The 19,195-nt window shown below is 44.1% G+C and overlaps 1 protein-coding gene across 4 annotated transcripts in view; it reads left to right on the top strand.

The window, feature by feature from the left end:
* LOC143964080 (A disintegrin and metalloproteinase with thrombospondin motifs 2-like) overlaps nt 1–19,195 on the top strand; it is a 1,751,863-nt gene that overhangs the window by 847,518 nt on the left and 885,150 nt on the right. For all 4 annotated transcript variants that reach the window (XM_077473787.1, XM_077473788.1, XM_077473790.1 and 1 more), the window contains exon 11: nt 18,204–18,349. In XM_077473787.1, coding sequence (XP_077329913.1) covers nt 18,204–18,349 — 146 coding nt within the window. The remainder of the gene's footprint in view (nt 1–18,203; nt 18,350–19,195) is intronic.

The raw sequence follows: 19,195 nt of genomic DNA, 5'->3' as shown, positions 1-19,195 counted from the left end.
TATCCCCAACCTGGTAGGAAGGTGCAGGCAGGCATCTGTGGTCAGCATGGAGTCTGTACCTATCATTATCATGAAGCAAAGCCTCCTGGACTTGTACCCAAGTGGAACGAAGACCACGGAGATGCTCCTCTAATGCAGGAATACTCTGCAGAACAAACAAGTCAGGCAACATGGAATGTGGGAAACCATAATTCGCCATAAATGGAGACAATCAGGAGGCAGAATTTAGGGCACTGTTGTGAGAAAACTCTGCCCAAGGTAATAGGTCTGACCAGTTGTTATGGTGGTCAGATCTATAGCAACGTAGGAATTGCTGCAAGGACTGATTGGCTCGCTCTGCGGCCCCATTAGACTTCGGGTGATACACAGAAGAGAACGCAAGCTGGATTCACAACTGTAAACAAAAGGCTCGCCAGAACCAGGAGACAAACTGACTGCCCCTGTCCGAGACAATCACCTTGGGTAGCCCATGTAAGCGAAAGATCTCCCGAGCAAAAATGGAAGCCAGTTAGTTAGAGGTAGGCAACTTCTTAAGTGGAATACAATGACACATCTTTGAGAACCGGTCAACCACCATAAGGATAACAGCGTTGCCTTAGGAGTTGGGTAACTCCACAATGAAAACCATTGACAGGTGAGTCCAGGGCCTCTCTCCATTGACTATGGGTTGTAGGAGGCTTACTGGAAGGTGTCGTGGAGTCTTACTCTGAGCACACACGGGACAGGCAGCTATTACGGCAGTAACATCAGCCCGTAGACTAGGCCACCAGAATTGTTGGGAAATGGCCCAAATGAGTTGATTCTTCCCAGGATGGCCAGTTGCCTTGGGAGAATGGTAAGTCTGGAGCACAGCAGTACGGAGACTCTCTGGGACAAAGCAGTGGGCACACGGTTTATCAGGAGGAGCATGGACCTGAGCACCAAGAATTTTATCACCCAAAGGAGAAGTAAGACTAGTGCAAACTGTAGCCAAGATACGATCTGGAGGAATCACAGGAACCGGAATCGACTCAGACTTGGAAGTGGAGGAAAATTGACGTGACAAGGCATCAGCCCTTACATTCTTAGTACCGGGTAAGAATGAGACAGTGTAATTAAAGCTCGACAAGAAAAGAGCCCATCGCGCCCTGCTGGGAGAGAGTCGCTTAGCCTCAGACAAGAATGTAAGATTCTTATGGTCAGTAAGAATAAGAACAGGCACAGTGGTACCTTCAAGGAGATGTCTCCATTCTTTCAGGGCTAAAATGATCGCCAACAGCTTTCTGTCACCAATCTCATAATTGCACAATTTCTTGGAAAAGTAGCCACACGGATGCGTAGCACTCACAGAGTTAGAACGTTGAGACAGAAGGGCACCAACTCCAGTCTCAGAAGCATCAACTTCTAGGATAAAAGGCAACGTAGGATCAGGATGTGCCAACACAGGAGCAGAAACAAAGGCAGCCTTGAGAGTCTCAAAGGCCTTAATGGACTCCGGAGACCAACTCTGTGGGTTACTGTCCTTTCTGGTCATATAAATCAGGGGCTTGACCAGAGACAAGAAGTTATGAATAAACCCCGGAATTGCTGCAGAGGACGTAAACCCATGGGTCGAGGCCACTGTAGGACTGCAGAAAGTTTATCTGGGTCCATCGAAAAACCAGCAGTGGAAATGGCATAGCCCAGGGATGTAACCTGTTCACGATGGAACTCACACTTCTCAAGTTTACAATAGAGATTGTTCTCTCTTAGTTTCTGAAGTACACGACAGACATCTGTGTGGTGGCTCTCCAGGGACTTGGAAAATATGAGGATATCATCGAGATAAACCACCACACATAATTGCAACAAATCTCGGAGGACACTGTTAATAAATTCCTGGAAAACGGCCGGGCATTACAAAGGTCAAAAGGCATTACCAGGAATTCATAATGGCCTGTTCTGGTATTAAACACAGTTTTCCACTCGTCGCCCTCCTTAATGTGCACGAGATTGTATGCCCCTCTCAGGTCAAGCTTCGTGAAAACCGCTGCTCCCTTGAAGCGGTCAAATAACTCTGTAATCAATGGAATCAGGTAGGCATTCTTAATCGTGACACGATTGAGACTCCTATAATCTAAACAAGGTATCAGTTCACCACTCTTCTTCTTCACAAAGAAGAAACCAGCACCAGCAGGAGATGAGGATTTGTGGATGAAACCTCGAGAGAGGGCGTCAGCAACATACTCCTCCATGGCCTTATCCTCCAAGACCGACAAAGGGTAAACCCGGCCATGAGGAGGTATGGCACCAGGTTGAAGGTCAATTGCGCAAGCATAAGACCGGCGTGGAGGCAAACTACCGGCTTGACCTTTATTAAAGACATCGCTAAAATTGCGGTACTCCTCCGGGAAGGAGGGGAGTGAAGAGGTGCACAGGACCTTTCATACCTTCAGGAAGCATGTCTCACGACATTGTGGTGACCAGGAGAGTACCTCAGCAGGGAGCCAATCAAAAGAAGGGTTGTGCCTCTGTAACCAAGGATAACCAATAACCAGCGGAAACCTGGGTGAGGAAATAACTTACGGCCATGGACAACGGAACCGCCTCATGAGTCACATGGTCCTTTGTCAAGATCCTCAATGGCAATTGGAGTGTCATGTAGCTGCAGCGGAATCGAGTGCTGCGAAACAAATGCAGCATCAATGAACAGGCCTGCAGCCCCAGAGTCGATTAGAGCCTGTATCTCGATGGACGACTCAGCCCAAGAAAGGGTGACCAAAACCAAGGGCTTATCCTTCTGGATAACTGGGGACGAAACAACGCCACCTAAGGTCTGTCCATGACAGGACCTCAAGGTTTGGGCACTCCCTGGACAGGTAGGACAATACTTTAAAAAGTGACCTGCCTGGCCACAATAAAGGCACAATCTCTCCCTCCTCCTAAAGGCCCTCTCATCCGCAGAGAGACACATGAAGCCCAGGTGCATGGGTTCATCTTCACTTACTGACTCGGTACCAGGAGGCATGGGAGGTGAGGGAGGCATGGGTGGGACTACAAAGCTCGTAAGCAAACGTACAGGAGGCTTCTGCAAGCGCTCCTTAAGAGAAAGTCTTTCTCTGAGTCTGGAGTCAATGAGGTTGGCAAACGAGATCAAGCTCTCCAGCTCAGTGGGTATATCTCAGGCTGCTATCTCATCCTTGATGGAATCCGAGAGACCATGAGAAAAAGCAGCCACGAGGGCCTCATTGTTCCAAGCAACCTCTGCTGCCAGAGTACGGAATTCAATGGCGTAGTCGGCAACAGTTCTCGTACTCTGTTTAATGGACATGAGTCACTTGGCAGCAGAAGCAGAGCATGCGGGAACATCAAATACCCTTTTAATGGAGGCCACAAACTCAGGGTAACTCAAGACAACAGGTTTTTGCGTCTCCCATAGAGGGTTAGCCCATTCCAAGGCTCTCTCAGAAAGCAAAGATATCACAAAATCTACTTTGCTTCTGTCCGTGGGAAATGCCTGGGGCAGCATCTCGAAGTATATCTCAACCTGATTGAGAAACCCTCTGCATTGAACTGGATCACCCCAAATCGCTGGGGAAGTGGAGTGGAACCAGGCATACCTCTTATAGAGGTAATACTTGAGGTGGGTGCCTGCACAGATACTGGTGCAGCAGCAGGGACGGCCTGCAACTCAGGTTGTACCGGAGCAGCCACCGTGGGGGATTCCAGGTGAGCCGTACAACTCAGGAGCGTTTCTAACGCCATGGCAAACTGATCCATGTGGTGATCTTGCTCATCCAATCTGGAAAAAATATTACCAGCAAGTTGATTGACTGTATCTTCTGAATTCATGGCCTTCGCCTACTGTCAGAAACCATGAATCAGACTGAGACAGAAGTACAATTAAATCACACTTGGTTATTAAAAATAAAAAGGTAAATAGAAAAAAGATAGTCAAAGCATAGCCAGAGTCCAGTAACCGGATCGAGTAGTCAGCCAGGCCAGAGTTCAATAACCAGATTGGGTAATCAGCCAGACCAGAAGTCAGGAATCCAAGTAGAGCAACAGCAAGCAGGATAAGAAGCCAGGAGGGATGTCAGCAAGCCAGTCTGTAAACAGAACCGCAGGAGATGGTTTCTTGTGATGTGACCAAGGCGAAGGCAGAGGTGAAGTGAGCTGGACAGTTTTAATTGGGCGGGTCAGACAAGCATGATCAGGAACAGCTGGTAACTGTGGAGAGAGATGAGAGCTGGCAATTAGCCGAAAGCTGAGCAGCCAGCCCAGAGAAGGAAGGGCTAAGCCAGCCCTGACAGGCTTATAGTTCTCTTCCTGATTCTGTACAGTGGAGAGGGGAGGGGCCTCTGACCCAGGCAGCAGTGTACAAGCAGAGCAACTCACTTGTACACTGGAGAGAGAAACTTGTAGCTGCCGGGGTCAGAGGCCCCTCCACTCTCCACTCTGCCCCTCTATACACTCTGGAGGACAAATACAAGCCCCAGGGAAATGCCGCGAGCACCATAGAGCTGCTGATCGCCGCCTCCCACTCCCACCGCTGCAACCCAAACTGAAAGCCAGAGTTGCAGGGGCGATGCTGTGTCTTGCACCCCCCCCCCCCCCCCACAGCTGCGAAATGGCAGGGCCCAGTCGCAAGTGCGGATGCAGCTACCCTGAAAGTTCCGCTGCAGCACTGCCAGCAGTATACCCCTAGATCTGCCGAGCATCTCTTAGGACAGGGGTGTCCAAACTTATTTCAAAGAGGGCCAGATTTGATGAAGTGAACATGGATGAGGACCAACCATTTTGCCTGACATTCTTTGAACCATTAAAATTCGGTCTAAGTGTGTTTGTTTGAGCACTAATACACTACCCAACAAGAATTCCCTTGCCTTTGTCATGCTCGTTTCCGACACAGACAAATGCTCTGCTCTTTAGGGGTACCATTAATTATTAATGGTACCCCACACATTGGAAAACGTTGGGTGCTTTTGGTGCAGTGCAATTAAAAAAAAAAAGCTTGGGGACTTCTTTCCCTGCATTTTTGTGTGTAGGAAAGCCCATTGAAATGAATGGGCTGCCCTACACGCAGCACACAGCCACACAGATGTGAACCAAAGGCTTGTTCACATGTCAGGTTGGAGGGGCAGTAAAACCCCATGGTTAAGCTGTTTTTACCATCCCCAACTTATCTCAATTTAGCTGCAGAGGGAACAGCTGGGGGTGTACACATGCTGTGGCTGAAGCTGGGGGAATACCCAGGGAGAATGGGCCTGCACTGCAACTACCCCGCAACTGTGTGGATTTCACAGGTGCAGTATAATGATGCTGCATTTACGAGCTTAAAACAGGTGGTGAGGAGTCAACATAATGCCTCTTTACTGCCTTTTAAATGACTCTGAAAAGTGATCTGTGCATGGATTGCTTTTCAGAGGAGCAGCCGTCCCGGCTGCTATAACACACAAGCCTTACAAAAGCTATTCTGATGGTACAAGAATGGGGGGGGGGGGGTCCGGATTAAAAGTAACATACACACAGATACATGCAGACACATACACACATACAGACAAATGCATACACATACATAGAGACATACATACAGACACATGCGCACACATACATACCGACACATGCGCACACATACATACAGACATATGCATACACACATACATACAGACACACATGCACACGCATACAGACACATGCACACACACATACAGACATACAGACACATGCATATACATGCATACACATAAATACATATAGGCACATGCATACATATACATACTGTGGCATTGGGGATTGTTCTGCTCAGTGGTTAGATGTGTTTTGGTAAGTTCACAGCAAACAAGAACTTTAGTTTAAGGGTATGGTAGCCCACTTTTATTAAAAGGAACAAAATAAAACGAAAGTTCACACATGCTCTTGGATTCCCACACAGGGGTTCTTCTCCCAAAAACAATAAATGAAAAATGCAGAGTGACCTGGCTCTCTTCATCTGTGCTGCCACTTAGGCTTTATGCTTCAGCCCTCTTGGCCATATAACAGGGTTCCCCTGCAACTACTGTATCTCCTTTTCAGCTTCCTTGCTGCTCAGGCCTTCCACTTCAGGCTCTCATCTGTCTCCTTAGATGCATACAGTGTCTATCTAGAAAGCAGCCCCTCACTGCTCTGATCCTCAGACTTTCACTAGTGCACACCTGCACTCTCTGGACTCCTAGAGACCTCCTGTCTCTCTGGGTGGAGCTCAGAACCCTAATCCTGACTCTGCTATAAGCCCAGGACCCACCTGCTCAATCAACCAGCCAGACTCTTGGCTGTTCCTAAAACCCGGTCCCAGGATTGGAGATTCCGTCCCACCCTAAACGCTATGGAATCTTCGGGCTCCAGGTCCCCAACTGGATTTTAAAGCTTTGGAGGAAACTGATAAAACAGATTCCCCCTACATTAAATACCATTGGAGCCCCTCAACCTGCCTATTTGAGAAACCTGGGCGACAATTATTAGGACAGGGAACTGTACTGTCACAATACAGACACATGCATACACATACATACAGAACATGCACACACATACAGACATATGCATACACATACATACAGACACATACAGACACATGCATACACATACAGACACATGCATACATATACATACAGACATATATACAGACACATGCACACACACACCGTTACAGACACACATGCACAGACACATGAATAAAGCAATTTTAAAACGAATCTAGCTTTTAGCACAGTACTGTACCTTTCCAGCTTCCTCATTCAACCGGGTACTGCACTGTAGGGAGAAGCAGAGAGAATAGCACACTCCCCTGCACTTTACTTTCACTTTTGAGGGTGATGGAGCTTCTCACAGTGCCAGGGAATCCGGCTCATCTGACAGCCCTGATCCGGTGGCACACTGGTTCACACAGGAGCTTCTCACGGGCCCCCTACTGGCCACGGACCCTGGTTGGCGACCAAATGGTCAGTCTGCCCCTGGTTCTGGAAGAGGGCAAGTGGAGTAGTCAAACACCTGACATCAGTCGACCTTGGAATAGACAACTTGGGATATCGTCTACATCTGATCTTTGTGCCCTTGCGCCATTACAAAAAGTCTCTGACTGTGCATTTGCTGAATGCTGCCCGGGTATGTGCATGGAAGCTCACTACCCTACTGATTTTAAAACATTGGTTTACCAGAGTAGGCTAAATCAGAACAATGGAGATTTTAACAGCATTTCTTCCTAGCTAGGAGAGAGAATCGCTTTAGACATACCTGGTTGCCATGGGCAGCCCCCCCCCCCCCCCCCCAGGTGTTTCTGTGATCGATCAGTACACAGAGACTTTTAGTTCTAAAGTCAATCATAAAAAGACTGAAGTTTTCTGGATGGGTGTGGAGGGTGAATACTTTCAACTTTCAGATGCCTTCCCAGAACTCCAGCAGGAAAATAAAATATTGGAGATCAAATATGGTCCTGGTGAATATAGTCATTGAAATTGGGAAAGCAGACTTGTGGAAGCCAATGCCACAGCTAGCTGGCCGAAATGGAAGCTTTACTTGACAGAGAGAGGGTTGCCTTGATCAAAATAAACTGATCCCTGTCTTTTTATATGTCAGCTTTGTCTGTATCTTGCTGGTATATCCCTATGCAGGGGTCCACATCTGGTTTTTCCAACTGTTATGGGAAAATAGGCTGAACCTGAATCAAACCGAATGTAACTTACTTGTCCAGGCTGGAGAATGACCTAGGAATGGTCAACCCAATAGTTTTCTTTTCTCTGATCTTTTTAACAACTTCAGCCCCGTAAGATTTTGCCCCCTTTCTGACCAGAGCACTTTTTACAATTTGGCACTGTGTCGCTTTAACAGACAATTTGCGCGGTCATGCAATACTGTACCCAAACAAAATTTGTGTTCTTTTTTCCCCACAAATAAAGCTTTCTTTTGGTGGTATTTGATCACCCCTGCTTTTTTTAATTCTCACACTATAAACAAAAAAAAAGCAACAATTAAAAAAAAAACTACTTTTAAATATCCCCCAATTTAAAAAAAAATTCTTCATCAGTTTAGGCCAATATATATTCTACATATTTTTGGTAAAAAAATTCAAAATAAGCTTATACTGATTAATTTGCACAAAAGTTATAGCGTCTATAAACTATGGGAAAGATTTATGGCATTTTTGTTATTCTTATTATATTTATTTTTTTCTATTAGTAATGGCAGTGATCTGCAATTTTTAGCAGTACTGCGATATTGCAATGGACAGATTGGACACTTTTGACACATTTTTGGGACCATTGACATTTAGACAGCGATCGGTGCTATACATATGCACTGATTACTGTGTAAATTTCACCGGTAGGGAAGGGGTTAACACTAGAGGGCGATCTAGGGGTTAAATGTGTGTTCCCTCAGTGTGTTCTAACTGTATGGTGATAGAACTTTGTAGGAACAAACAATTTGTCTCCTCTTCCCTGACAGAACAGGGATTTACACACACACAAATCCCCATGCTGGCTCTCGTGCACATGATCACGCCTGCCGGCCACGCGTAACGGGTCCCACACTGTACAGCACCCTCTGGCTGTTTTAAAAGGTTTTAAAAGGGAAAGCCGTACCCGTACGGCGTTTGGCCCAGGAGAGCCATTGCACCACAGTATATATGTGTGAGCGGGTTGGGAATTAATTAAAATACTATCTCAGTAATACGTTAGCAGTGGGTGGGTAATTTTCAATCTTGGTTTTAGCCTTTTCTGCAATGTTGGGAAAATTGTGGGCCAGTGAAAAGTCTGAAAATCAGACATGGAAGACAAGGCATGGTAGTATAGCTGTCTGTTACTTCATGTGGAATGCACGGTGTCAAATAACCCTGCAAAAGAAAGTCTTTCCTTTTGAGGTGGTGGTGCATGACATTTTTGTGAGATTGCAAAGATTCAGGGTTTTGAGAGGGGCAGGGGGTCTTGGGCAGTCTGGATAAGGGTGTGGAGGAATAACAGGCTTGCCTTTGGTGAACTTTCGGTCTCTGGGTGAGGAGCTCTTTTCTTATGCTGTTTTTTTCTCTCCTTAGTTTGTGTTGGCTAGTATCTTCTTTTTGGGTTTGTTTCTTGACCTTGTAGGTTGATGTCTGGTGTAAGGCTGTGATCATAGTACGATTTATTTTTCCCCAGTAATAATATTGATTATGTTATATTTTCTGTCCATTGGAAAAGGGGAGGAGAGCAAGGGTTACCAGTTATAGTGATGAGAGAGAGGAAGGGTTACCAGTGGGGGTGATGAGGGGAAGAAGAACTGACCAGTGGAAGTGACAGATGAGAGCAGAGGTGACCTGTAGAAATGAAGGCAGAGAGCAGGGATTATCAGTGGGAGTGACAGACGAGAGTAGAAATGACTAATAAAATTGAGGGGGAGAACAGAGATGACCAGAGAAAGGTGGGGGTATTGACCAGTGGAAAGAGGCGGGAAAGCAGGTGTAGCCAGTGGAAGGAGGGTAAGGTGACCAGTGGAAGTGAGGGGGAGAACAGGAACCAACAGAAAGAGGGGGGAAGTATATCGGAAAAGTGGAAAGATGGGGGAGAGCAGAGGTAATTGTGAAAGGAGGGGAAAAGCAGAGGGGACTAGTAGAATTGAGGTGGGGACAGCAGAGGTGACCAGTGTAAATGAAGGGGACAGCAGAGTTGGCCAGTAGAAGTGTCAGGGAAGAGCACAGGTGACCAATTCAAGGAGGGACTGGGGTTACAAAAGTGACCAGTGGATGGAGAGGCATGCTGAAGTGACCAGTGGATGGAGGGAGGCATACAGACCCCTAGTATGCAGGGGCCACATTGACCACCACAATAAAGGGGCACCCTGACTGCCTGTATACAGGGGGCACAATGATTGCCAGCATACATGGGGCACACTGACTACTAGCATACTAAGGGCACACTGACCACCTATGTAAAGGGGGCATACTGAGAAAGTAATGTTGTACACAGTCCTGAACCCTACTCTTATACTTACTGTTCACGTCTATACTCTAAGTTGCATGTGTCACAATGAAGGGGGCACACTGACTGCTATACTCCTGGGGGTTGTTATGCAATTTTGGAGGTTAATTATTGTGCAATGCAAGGAGTTTATTAATGTACCAAGCTTGGGGTTTCATTGTTGTTGAGTGCTGGGGGTTACATTTTGTGATGTGATGGAGGTAATTACGCAGTATTGTGCTCTGCTGGGGGTTAATTTATGTGTCAGGATTAATTATTGAGCCACGTTGGGAGCTAATTATTGTGCCATTCTAGGTGTTCATTTTTTACCATTCTGAGTGTTAATTGTGCTTTGCTTGGGTTAATTATAATGCAACGTTGGGGTTTATTATTGTGCCAGGCTGGGGTTAATTTGTTGTTGTGTCATGCTAAGCGGTTAATTATTGTGCAGTGCTGAGGTTTTTACTTTTTGTGCTGTGTGGGCGGTAATGATTGTGCAATTGTGGGGTTTAATTATTGTGCTCTGTGAGGGGTAAAGTGATTCTGATAGCAAGTCTCTTGCTATAGGGCACTCAAGCCATGCTCCTGTGAATGGATGTTATCCATTTGCACACATCCTTCGGCCCACCCTCCACTCTCTCCTCATTGGCCACTAAGATTAGGGCTCAGTGGGGGCCAAACCATGACTTCCAGGACTCCTTGTTCATCTTTACGTTGAAGATAGTTCTTAATAACATTATATGTTTGGGTTGTTGTACCACTGCAGAATAAATTTGGGGCCAATCACACACCTATATAGGTGTGCAATTATGCTCTTAGATTAGTGATGTATCACAAAATATTTTAAAAGAAAGGATACAAAACCTCCAGCAAACATCAATATACGTGCAGCTCTGTTTTACAAATAACAAAAAATAAATCAATCAAGTAACAGTCAGTCCTCTGGTGCTCATAAAAATGTGTACAAGAGTGCAATGTTTCAGAACTCCAGAAAAGGCTCCCAGAAATCCAGTAGAGATAGAAGTAAGGCTGGATGCTTACCGGAACTCCATTGCTCTCACACAAATGAGAAGCCAAAAGTGCTTTAGGGATAAATACACAAACATGCTTTCAGTAAGTGGGGCAATCTAGCTATTGCCTCCAGCTCCAAGTAATCTGGAGTTTTGCTGCAGGGCCTGTGTCATGTCTAGTAAGTTACATTGATGCCATTTTTCTAGCCTTGAGCCCCTGATCACAACAGTGCAGCATTGAAATTGCGCAATTTCAGCATGATTTGCTCTCCAGATTCAATTACAGCTTGCTACTTCATTTAACATAAATCTACAAGTCACAATAAAATTTGCAAAAAGTAGTGCAAGAACCTTTTTCATAATCACTGCGACATGAGTCGTGGCAATATGAATGGTTCCATTGCCGGTAATGGGCTGCAACTTGGAACTGTCAAATCTTATGACAAGTTGCACCGGTGGGGGCTGATTCACAGATGTCTTATAAATTGTAGACAAGTACCTTATGCTTCTTTTACTTTTGTCCGCATATAACATTACTCACACAGTGCTGGAACAAGATACCACAAGAGCACCTCTTGTTTCCTTCCAGCATGGCACCTCAGCTCCGGGCACTCTCTTCCTGGAGCTCAGAGAACTGAAAAGACAACACTGGTAGCTCACAGCTGTTTGCAGCCCTAGAGTTCTGTAAAATAGCGCTGCCAGTCACACCTCCCTTATAGTATGACATGATGGATAAGTATCTGCCTGTATTTCTCAGCATTAAGGACACCATTGATCCTGACTAAATATCCAACTGTTTGCAGAAATGCAGCCCTAAACTTGCAAGGAACCTCCACCATGTTTCACTGTTGCCTACAGACACTCATTGTACTGCAGTCCAGCCTTTTGGCACAAAAAATGGCTCCTGTTACAGCAACATTTTTCAGATTTTGACTCATCAGTCCAGGGCACCACTTTTCTGCACTCCAGTTCCTATGTTTTAACCACTTCAGCCCCGGAAGAATTTACCCCTTTCCTGACCAGAGCACTTTTTGCGATTCAGCACTGCGTCCCTTTAACTGACAATTGCGACGTAGCTCCCAAACAAAATTGAAGTCCTTTTTTCCCACAAATAGAGCTTTCTTTTGGTGGTATTTAATCACCTCTGCGGTTTTTATTTTTTGCGCTATAAACAAAATGCATTTTTTTCCTTTTTTCTATAATAAATATCCCCAAGAAATATTTAGAAACATTTTTTTTTTCTCAGTTTAGGCTGATACGTATTCTTCTACATATCTTTGGTAAAAAAAATAGGAATACGTGTTTATTGATTGGTTTGCGCAAAAGTTATAGTGTCTACAAAATAAGGGATAGTTTTATGGCATTTTTATTGATGTTTTTTTTGTTTTTTTTTACTAGTAATGCCAGTGATCAGCAATTTTTGTCAGGACTGCGACATTATGGAGGACACATTGGACAATTTTGACACATTTTTGTGACCATTGTCATTAATACAGCGATCAATGCTAAACAATTGCATTGATTACTGTAAAAATGTCACTGGCAGTGAAGGGGTTAACCACTAGGTGGTGCTGTAGGGATTAAGTGTGTCCTAGGGAGTGATTCTAACTGTGGGGGGCTATGTGTGACACATCACTGATCAGCACTTCCGATTACAGGGAGCGCTGATCAGTGACAGTGTCACTAGGCAGAGTGGTGAGATGCTTGTTTACATTAGATGATCGCGGGTATCCCCATGGACATCGGGTCTGCAGGACCCGTGATCGCGGTCACGGAGCTCCCTGAGAGCCGCCCCTTAAAGAGCAATATATAGATATGTTAATCTGTCTGCATGTGCCCTTCTGCTACAGTATATATGGGGGAGGAGATCGGAAAGCGGTTAATGTATAGTTGAGTCCCTTAGCTTTGTTTCCAAGTCTTCTTTTTGGCAGAAATTCTTCCATGAAGACCACTTCTGATGGCACCTCTGAACATCTTTCATTGTGAAGGGGAAGTAAGCATGATGTGTCTTTAATCCGTGGCCTTAGGTTTCCTTGGCCAACCACTGCGTCTGCAGTCATCAACACTGCCTGTTTCTTTGTGATTTTTCAAAAGAGTTTTAACAGCACATCTTGAAACCGTAGTCTGCTTTGAAATGTTGTCCTGGGAGAGACCTTGCTGATGCAGTATAACATGGAGGTTGATTTATTAAAGGCAAATATATGGGCACTTTAAGTGCATTTCATTTAGATCTGAGGGGCAGCTCTGAAATGAAGAGGAACTCTGCTAGTTTCTATCATTTTTTTTATTTTTTTTTCCCTTGCATGTGATTAAGTATTCTTTGAAAAGTGAAGTTTTATCTAATTTACTAACCTCTGGAGCAGTGCACAGTATATTTGCCTTAGTAAATCAACCCCCTTGTGTCTTGTTGCTGTGCCCAGTCTCGTGTATGACCTGTGACATGAAATTGCCTTCCACAACCTTACTTTAGTAGCAGAGTTTGGCTGTTCCTCATCCAGTTTTAAGTCTCCTACACAGCTGTTTCAGTTGGTGACTGTGTGCCAACTGTGTGCCTAGAAATTAAATTGATGATCATTAGAACCTAATTGGTATATTGGGTTATCATATTTCTGATGCTACTCGTACAAAATCCCTGAGTGTGAGTGTACAAAGTGTGCAAGTGTAAGAACAGATGCTAGTTTGAAGCCAAAGGGTAGTCATATCAAATATTGATTTGATTCCAATTTTTCTTTTGTTTCCTCACTTTGAATTTTGTAAATTGATAAAAAGAAACAAATAAAATACCATATTTATCGGCATATACCATGCACTTTTTGCCCCTTAAAATCAGGGGAAAATTGCGGGTGCGTATTTTACGCCGATCCCCACCGATTCCCCGCCGAAATACACATAGCCAAGTGTACTCGCTCACAGTCACGCCCAGTCCCTGGGCATATGATGGGCATAACACAGGGACTGGGCTTGACTGTGAACAAAGCCAAAAGGAGCCGAGCCTAGCCAATTGCACTAAGCTATGTTATTTTGGCGGCGCTCGGCTCCGCTCAAAGTCATGCCCAGTCCCGCCATTGGACCTGTGTTATGTCCATCATAGGGCGGGACTGCAAGAGGAGCCGAGATACACAGGGCCGGCTCTGTGTATCTCGACCGTGCTATATTTAAACTGCAGTGACACTGACAAGGCTCCAATGTCACTGAGAAGGCTGCAATTGACACTGGCAAGGCTGCAAATGACACTGGACAAGGCTGCAGATGGACAATGATAAGGCTGCATTGATGGGCATTTAAATGTAAGTTATTTTATAAATTCTCATACGCTTTACTAAGTATAAAGGGAGGTATATTTTATTCACTTGTTTGAAACATTTTATTTACATTTCTTCAGCTGCTTCTTGGTTGTTTTGCCTAGACCAAAATTATGTACATCCCAGGAGTCTTTATGGCATTTTTTTCCCTTTTTCCTTTGTATGGAGGAAGAGGAAGGGAGTAGAGACTCTCTCAGTTAAGCATGCCCTCTTGTCTCTATGCCCGCCCTTGTGAAAGTGTACCTAATGTACAGTAGCCCATGTACTGTATATTGTACATTATGTATATTGCATGCACAGGATTTTGTAGGACATCATCACAGTAAGGGCAGATGAATTCCAAGAAGTAAATGCTACATGAATTATCTGCCCTTACTCAAGGTGGCTGTGGCTAGAAATGCTGAGGGGGAGGGGGGTTTCAAAGTGAGTATTTCCACAAAATAAAGCATGGGTGGATGGATGAGGTTGCTTTGAATATTAAATTGATTAAATATTGTCTTTTATATGTGTTGCTCAGGTGCAGTTGCATTCTGTTTTATATAAAAAAAAAAAAAAAAAAAATGTTTTATTTAGTAATGCCCAAAGTATTTAGTAATGCTCAACATGGGCTTTAGACAATAAAAGGACAGAAAGGAAGGAACAGTCAACTTCATCACATGGAGAGGAGAGAGACAGAGTTCATATACACTTCAAACTTATAATATATCAAGTGACAAATACCGCCCAACTAACCGTTGAGAGGCCGAAGCCCCCCTCATCAGTAATGTATTCTGTTTTTAACATCATTACATTTTAATTGAGAAACATTGTATCAGCCTGCTTTATATGAGCCTATTTCACTGCCTATAGGCAGGGATGGATTGTAATGGCGCGTACACACGATCAGACTATCTGGCAGACTTAGTCTGGTGACAAACCGCCGGAAAGTCCGCCGGACTTTCCGAACGAGCGGACCTGCCCACACACGACCTAGTCCGCCGGAGTATGGGCGGGAGTCCGCCGTACTTTTGAAATGAACGGACTTGCCCACACATGGAGGAATGTCCGTTCATTTTGAACGCAGCTCCAGGTAGACGAGACTAGTGAAGGAGGTCAATGTCGCCGCCTCCAGCGGCAAGATTGACATGTTGCTGGCCCTGTCACCTGGTATGGATTTAAAGGGGAAGCCCTACACAGAAAAGAGGTGTGGGGGTCCCCCCTAGGTTCATTTCAGATCCTTATCTGAGCACGCAGCCCAGCCGGTCAGGAAAGGGGATGGGGACGAGCGAGCGCCCCCTCCTGAGCCGTACCAGGCCGCATGCCCTCAACATGGGGGGTGCTTTGGGGAAGGGAGGACAAGGGCCTCTTCCTGACAACCCTGGCCGAACCGAAGAGGGGGCAAGACCCCCGAAGAGGGGGACAAGGCCCCCGAAGTTGGAAGAGGACCCCCGGGCGGCGATGTAGAAGAAAGCCGGGCTCCTCCACTAGTAAAAGAGCTAGCAAAAGAGCAGAAGATAGCGGAGGAGTCCGACGAGAAGACCCCCCAAGATGGAAGAAGACCCCCGGAGCTGTGTAATAAATTATTTTTAACCCTTGTGTGTTGTGTTTTATTTACATTTTTTTCACAGGTAAAGGGGTAGGGGTACATTGTACCCCATACTCATTCACATAGGGTGGGGGGCCGGTATCTGGGGGCCCCCTTATTAAAGGGGGCTCCTGGATTCCGATAAGCCCCCCGCCCGCAGACCCTGACAACCAACAATGGCCAGGGTTGTCGGGAAGAGGCCCTTGTCCTCATCAACATGGGGACAAGGTGCTTTGGGGTGGGGGGGCGGCCTGGTATGGCTCAGGAGGAGGGCGGCTCGCTCGTCCCCACCCCCTTTCCTAACTGGCCAGGCTCGGATAAGGGTCTGAAATGGACCTGGGGAGGACCCCCATGCTGTTTTTTTCGGCGTAGGGCTTCCCCTTTAAGTCCATACCAGGGGACGGGGCCAGCGATGTGTCAATCTCGCCGCCCAAGGCAGCTACATTGATCTCCTTTGCTAGTCTCGTCTACCTGGAGCCGCGTTTAAAATGAACGGACTTTCCTCCATGTGCGGGAAAGTCCGTTCATTTCAAAAGTATGGCGGACTAGCACACACACGGCCAGATTTTTTTTTGAGTCAAAACTACTTTCTAAGTCCACCGTACTTTTGGGGGAAAAAGTCTGCCGGAGCCCACACACGGGCGGATTGTCCGCCGGATAGTTTGATCATGTGTACGAGGCATAAGAGGAAGAAGCAGCACAATAAGTCAATCAATTAACGTGCTTCCAAGAAGCACACTGACAGGAAGAGAAAGCAGAACTCATAACTGTGCTGCTTCTGCTTTCACTGTTCAGTCAAAAGCTGAGGCCGGGTCAAGGCAGACCTGGGCTCAGTGGAACTGATATGAATAATCCTGGCCAAATGTCTGAGGACTTATAGCAACAGAAAAAATGGAGAATATCTCTAGGCTGAAGGTCAATATTGCGGTAAAAGCTGTTTTTATTTTATTTTTTCCTTTTTTTTTCTTTAAAATTTATTTGAAGAATCACATAGTGATACTTCATTCATGTCACTGCACTGCAGTGTAGTGCATTGCACTTCTGTGTAGTGATATGTGCTATGAAAAAATGCAGACATGCTTTTTTATACTGCACTGCAAAAGTCATTTTCTATGTGCCCAAGCAGTGATTTGAGTTTATCCAGTGTGTAAAACTGTAGGTCACCCCATATAGTGTCATCAAGTCCTTACGGCATTGAAGGCAAACTAACGGCAAGACAGCTATAGAACTAGCTTCCTCAAAGTATATAATACATAAAAAAGATTTTTTGGGGGAATTTTTAAGCACATACATATACAAAAGGAAATATATCTATATAGAAAAATATAAATTTTATTCAATGCAAAATACATAAACAAGGATACATTGATCAATAACAGATACCACTATATGTGTAAATTGTTATCTCTACATGTTTCGCCTGTTAAGGCTTCCTCAGGAGATTATTTTGTAATGAACACTGTAGGTGTGGACTGATCACTAAAATAGGACCATTTGACAGCATCAGAAATAGCCTGAAGGAAAAAAAAAAGAGGGGGGTTAAGTTTAGCCCCCCTTTTTTATTTTCTTCGGGCTATTTTTGGAAGTGTTTCTGAAAGGGTAGATTTCTAGTTAATATTTTTTTCATCTTGAAAATTCTTTAAGGTAGGCTTCTTTATAGTTGAGTTTTTTTTTTTTTTTTGATCTTATTGAACATTTATTGATTTTAAATACATATACCTTCTGACCTAGATGGATTATTAGCTCTTCCCAGATATGCTATCCCTCTCTACAATGCTGTCAAATGGCCCTGCCTTGCTTTTCCACAGTTTTGAATGATCATTGATCTTTTTAAGGTTGGTACCAGATCAAAGCATGCATTTTGTTTGTTAGCACACAGTCCTATATTAAACTATGTATTCCATTTTTTTTTGCTGTTTTTTACAAGTATTTACTGTAATTGTTGTAATATACATCTTTTTTATTGTAATGATCAGTCCACACCTAGTGTTCATTGCAAAAGAATCTCCTGAGGAAGCCTTAAAAGGCGAGACATGTAGTGATAACAATTTACACATATAGTGGTATCTGTTGCTGATCAATTTATCCTTGTTTATGATTTTTTTAACTTAATAAAGTGTATATTTCTCTATATATCTTCTCCTTTTGTGTATGTATGCACTTAAAAAGTCCCAAAAATGTTTATTTTCTGAGTTTTTCTACTTTAAGAGGGATGTGGCACTTTTAAATTGAGTTTTTCCTTTAGACTTGCTGTATAACTACATTTCTCCTTTGTGATATATAATACATACATCTCTGGGTCACCTATAGTAAAAAAAATAAAATTAAAACTGTATAATTTTTAAAGAAATGTTTTTTTAATCAAAATGTCTCTTGTGTACTTAAATACTTTGTTTTTTATTGCAAGCATTGCTTTAAAGGCCACTGCATCTGGCTCACTCCTGAAATTCTCCGACAAGATGGAAATTGGGGGTCATGGAGTAAATTTGGTTCATGCTCTCGCACTTGTGGAACAGGTGTTAGGTACAGAACAAGGAGCTGTAACAACCCTCAGTAAGTGTAAATTATATGTATAATAAATGACACAGAAAACCTTTTACCTGCAATACATAATATATGTTAACAAGATGTTTATTTTAAAGTGGATCACTTATAGTTTATAGTTATAGTATGGAAGGGTCCCCATCCCCTTAGGATAAATTTACATTTACTTCCTGTCCCAGAGATATGACAGAGAGTAAGTGGAATTCTGCCCAAAGTGATGGGAAATGTTAGCTTTGATGGAAGGAAGGAAGGAAAAAGTGTCCCCACTGGCATATATCCCTTCTACTGTTGTTTCAGTGGCATCCAAAAACATTTTAGGTATCCTCTTCCTCTCTGTCTCCAGGAAATAGTCACCATGACAAATATCCCTCCAGAGGGACACAGATATCAGTATAAATATGTCAGGTTTCAATACTTTCCCGCCCAATTTTTTATTTTAGTTTTATAATTGACCATTTTTATTAGATTTTATTTTATAAAACAAAACAAATATAGGCCTAACAAACAAAGGACATTGTATAATGTCAACTGCTGACCAAATTTCCAACAAAATAAAGATCTGGAAATGTTTATGACTTGTATCTACAAGTTAGCAACAAATTGCAGTTGCAACTTATTCCGTAAACCATATAAAGAAAAAGAATCTAGCATTATGAGCGATATCCATCAAACCCAATCCCAAAAGGGCCGTCTGAAATAGAAAAAGGCCCAGGGATAAAGTTAAGTACCCAGAATAATGCCTTTGTATAGAAACCAAAGAACAACAGAGAAAGAGAAGAGGAAAGATAGAGAAATGGGGGCAAGGGAAAGACTTACACTCACAACTTCTGAGGGGGAAGAGAGCACTGGAACTAC

Source organism: Lithobates pipiens, unplaced genomic scaffold, assembly GCF_037356315.1.
Source record: "Lithobates pipiens isolate NorthernLeopardFrog02 unplaced genomic scaffold, aLitPip1_a1.2 Scaffold_8, whole genome shotgun sequence".
Lineage (NCBI taxonomy): Eukaryota > Metazoa > Chordata > Amphibia > Anura > Ranidae > Lithobates > Lithobates pipiens.
Note: the sequence above shows the minus strand (reverse complement) of the source record. Positions and strands in the feature narration are given on the sequence as shown.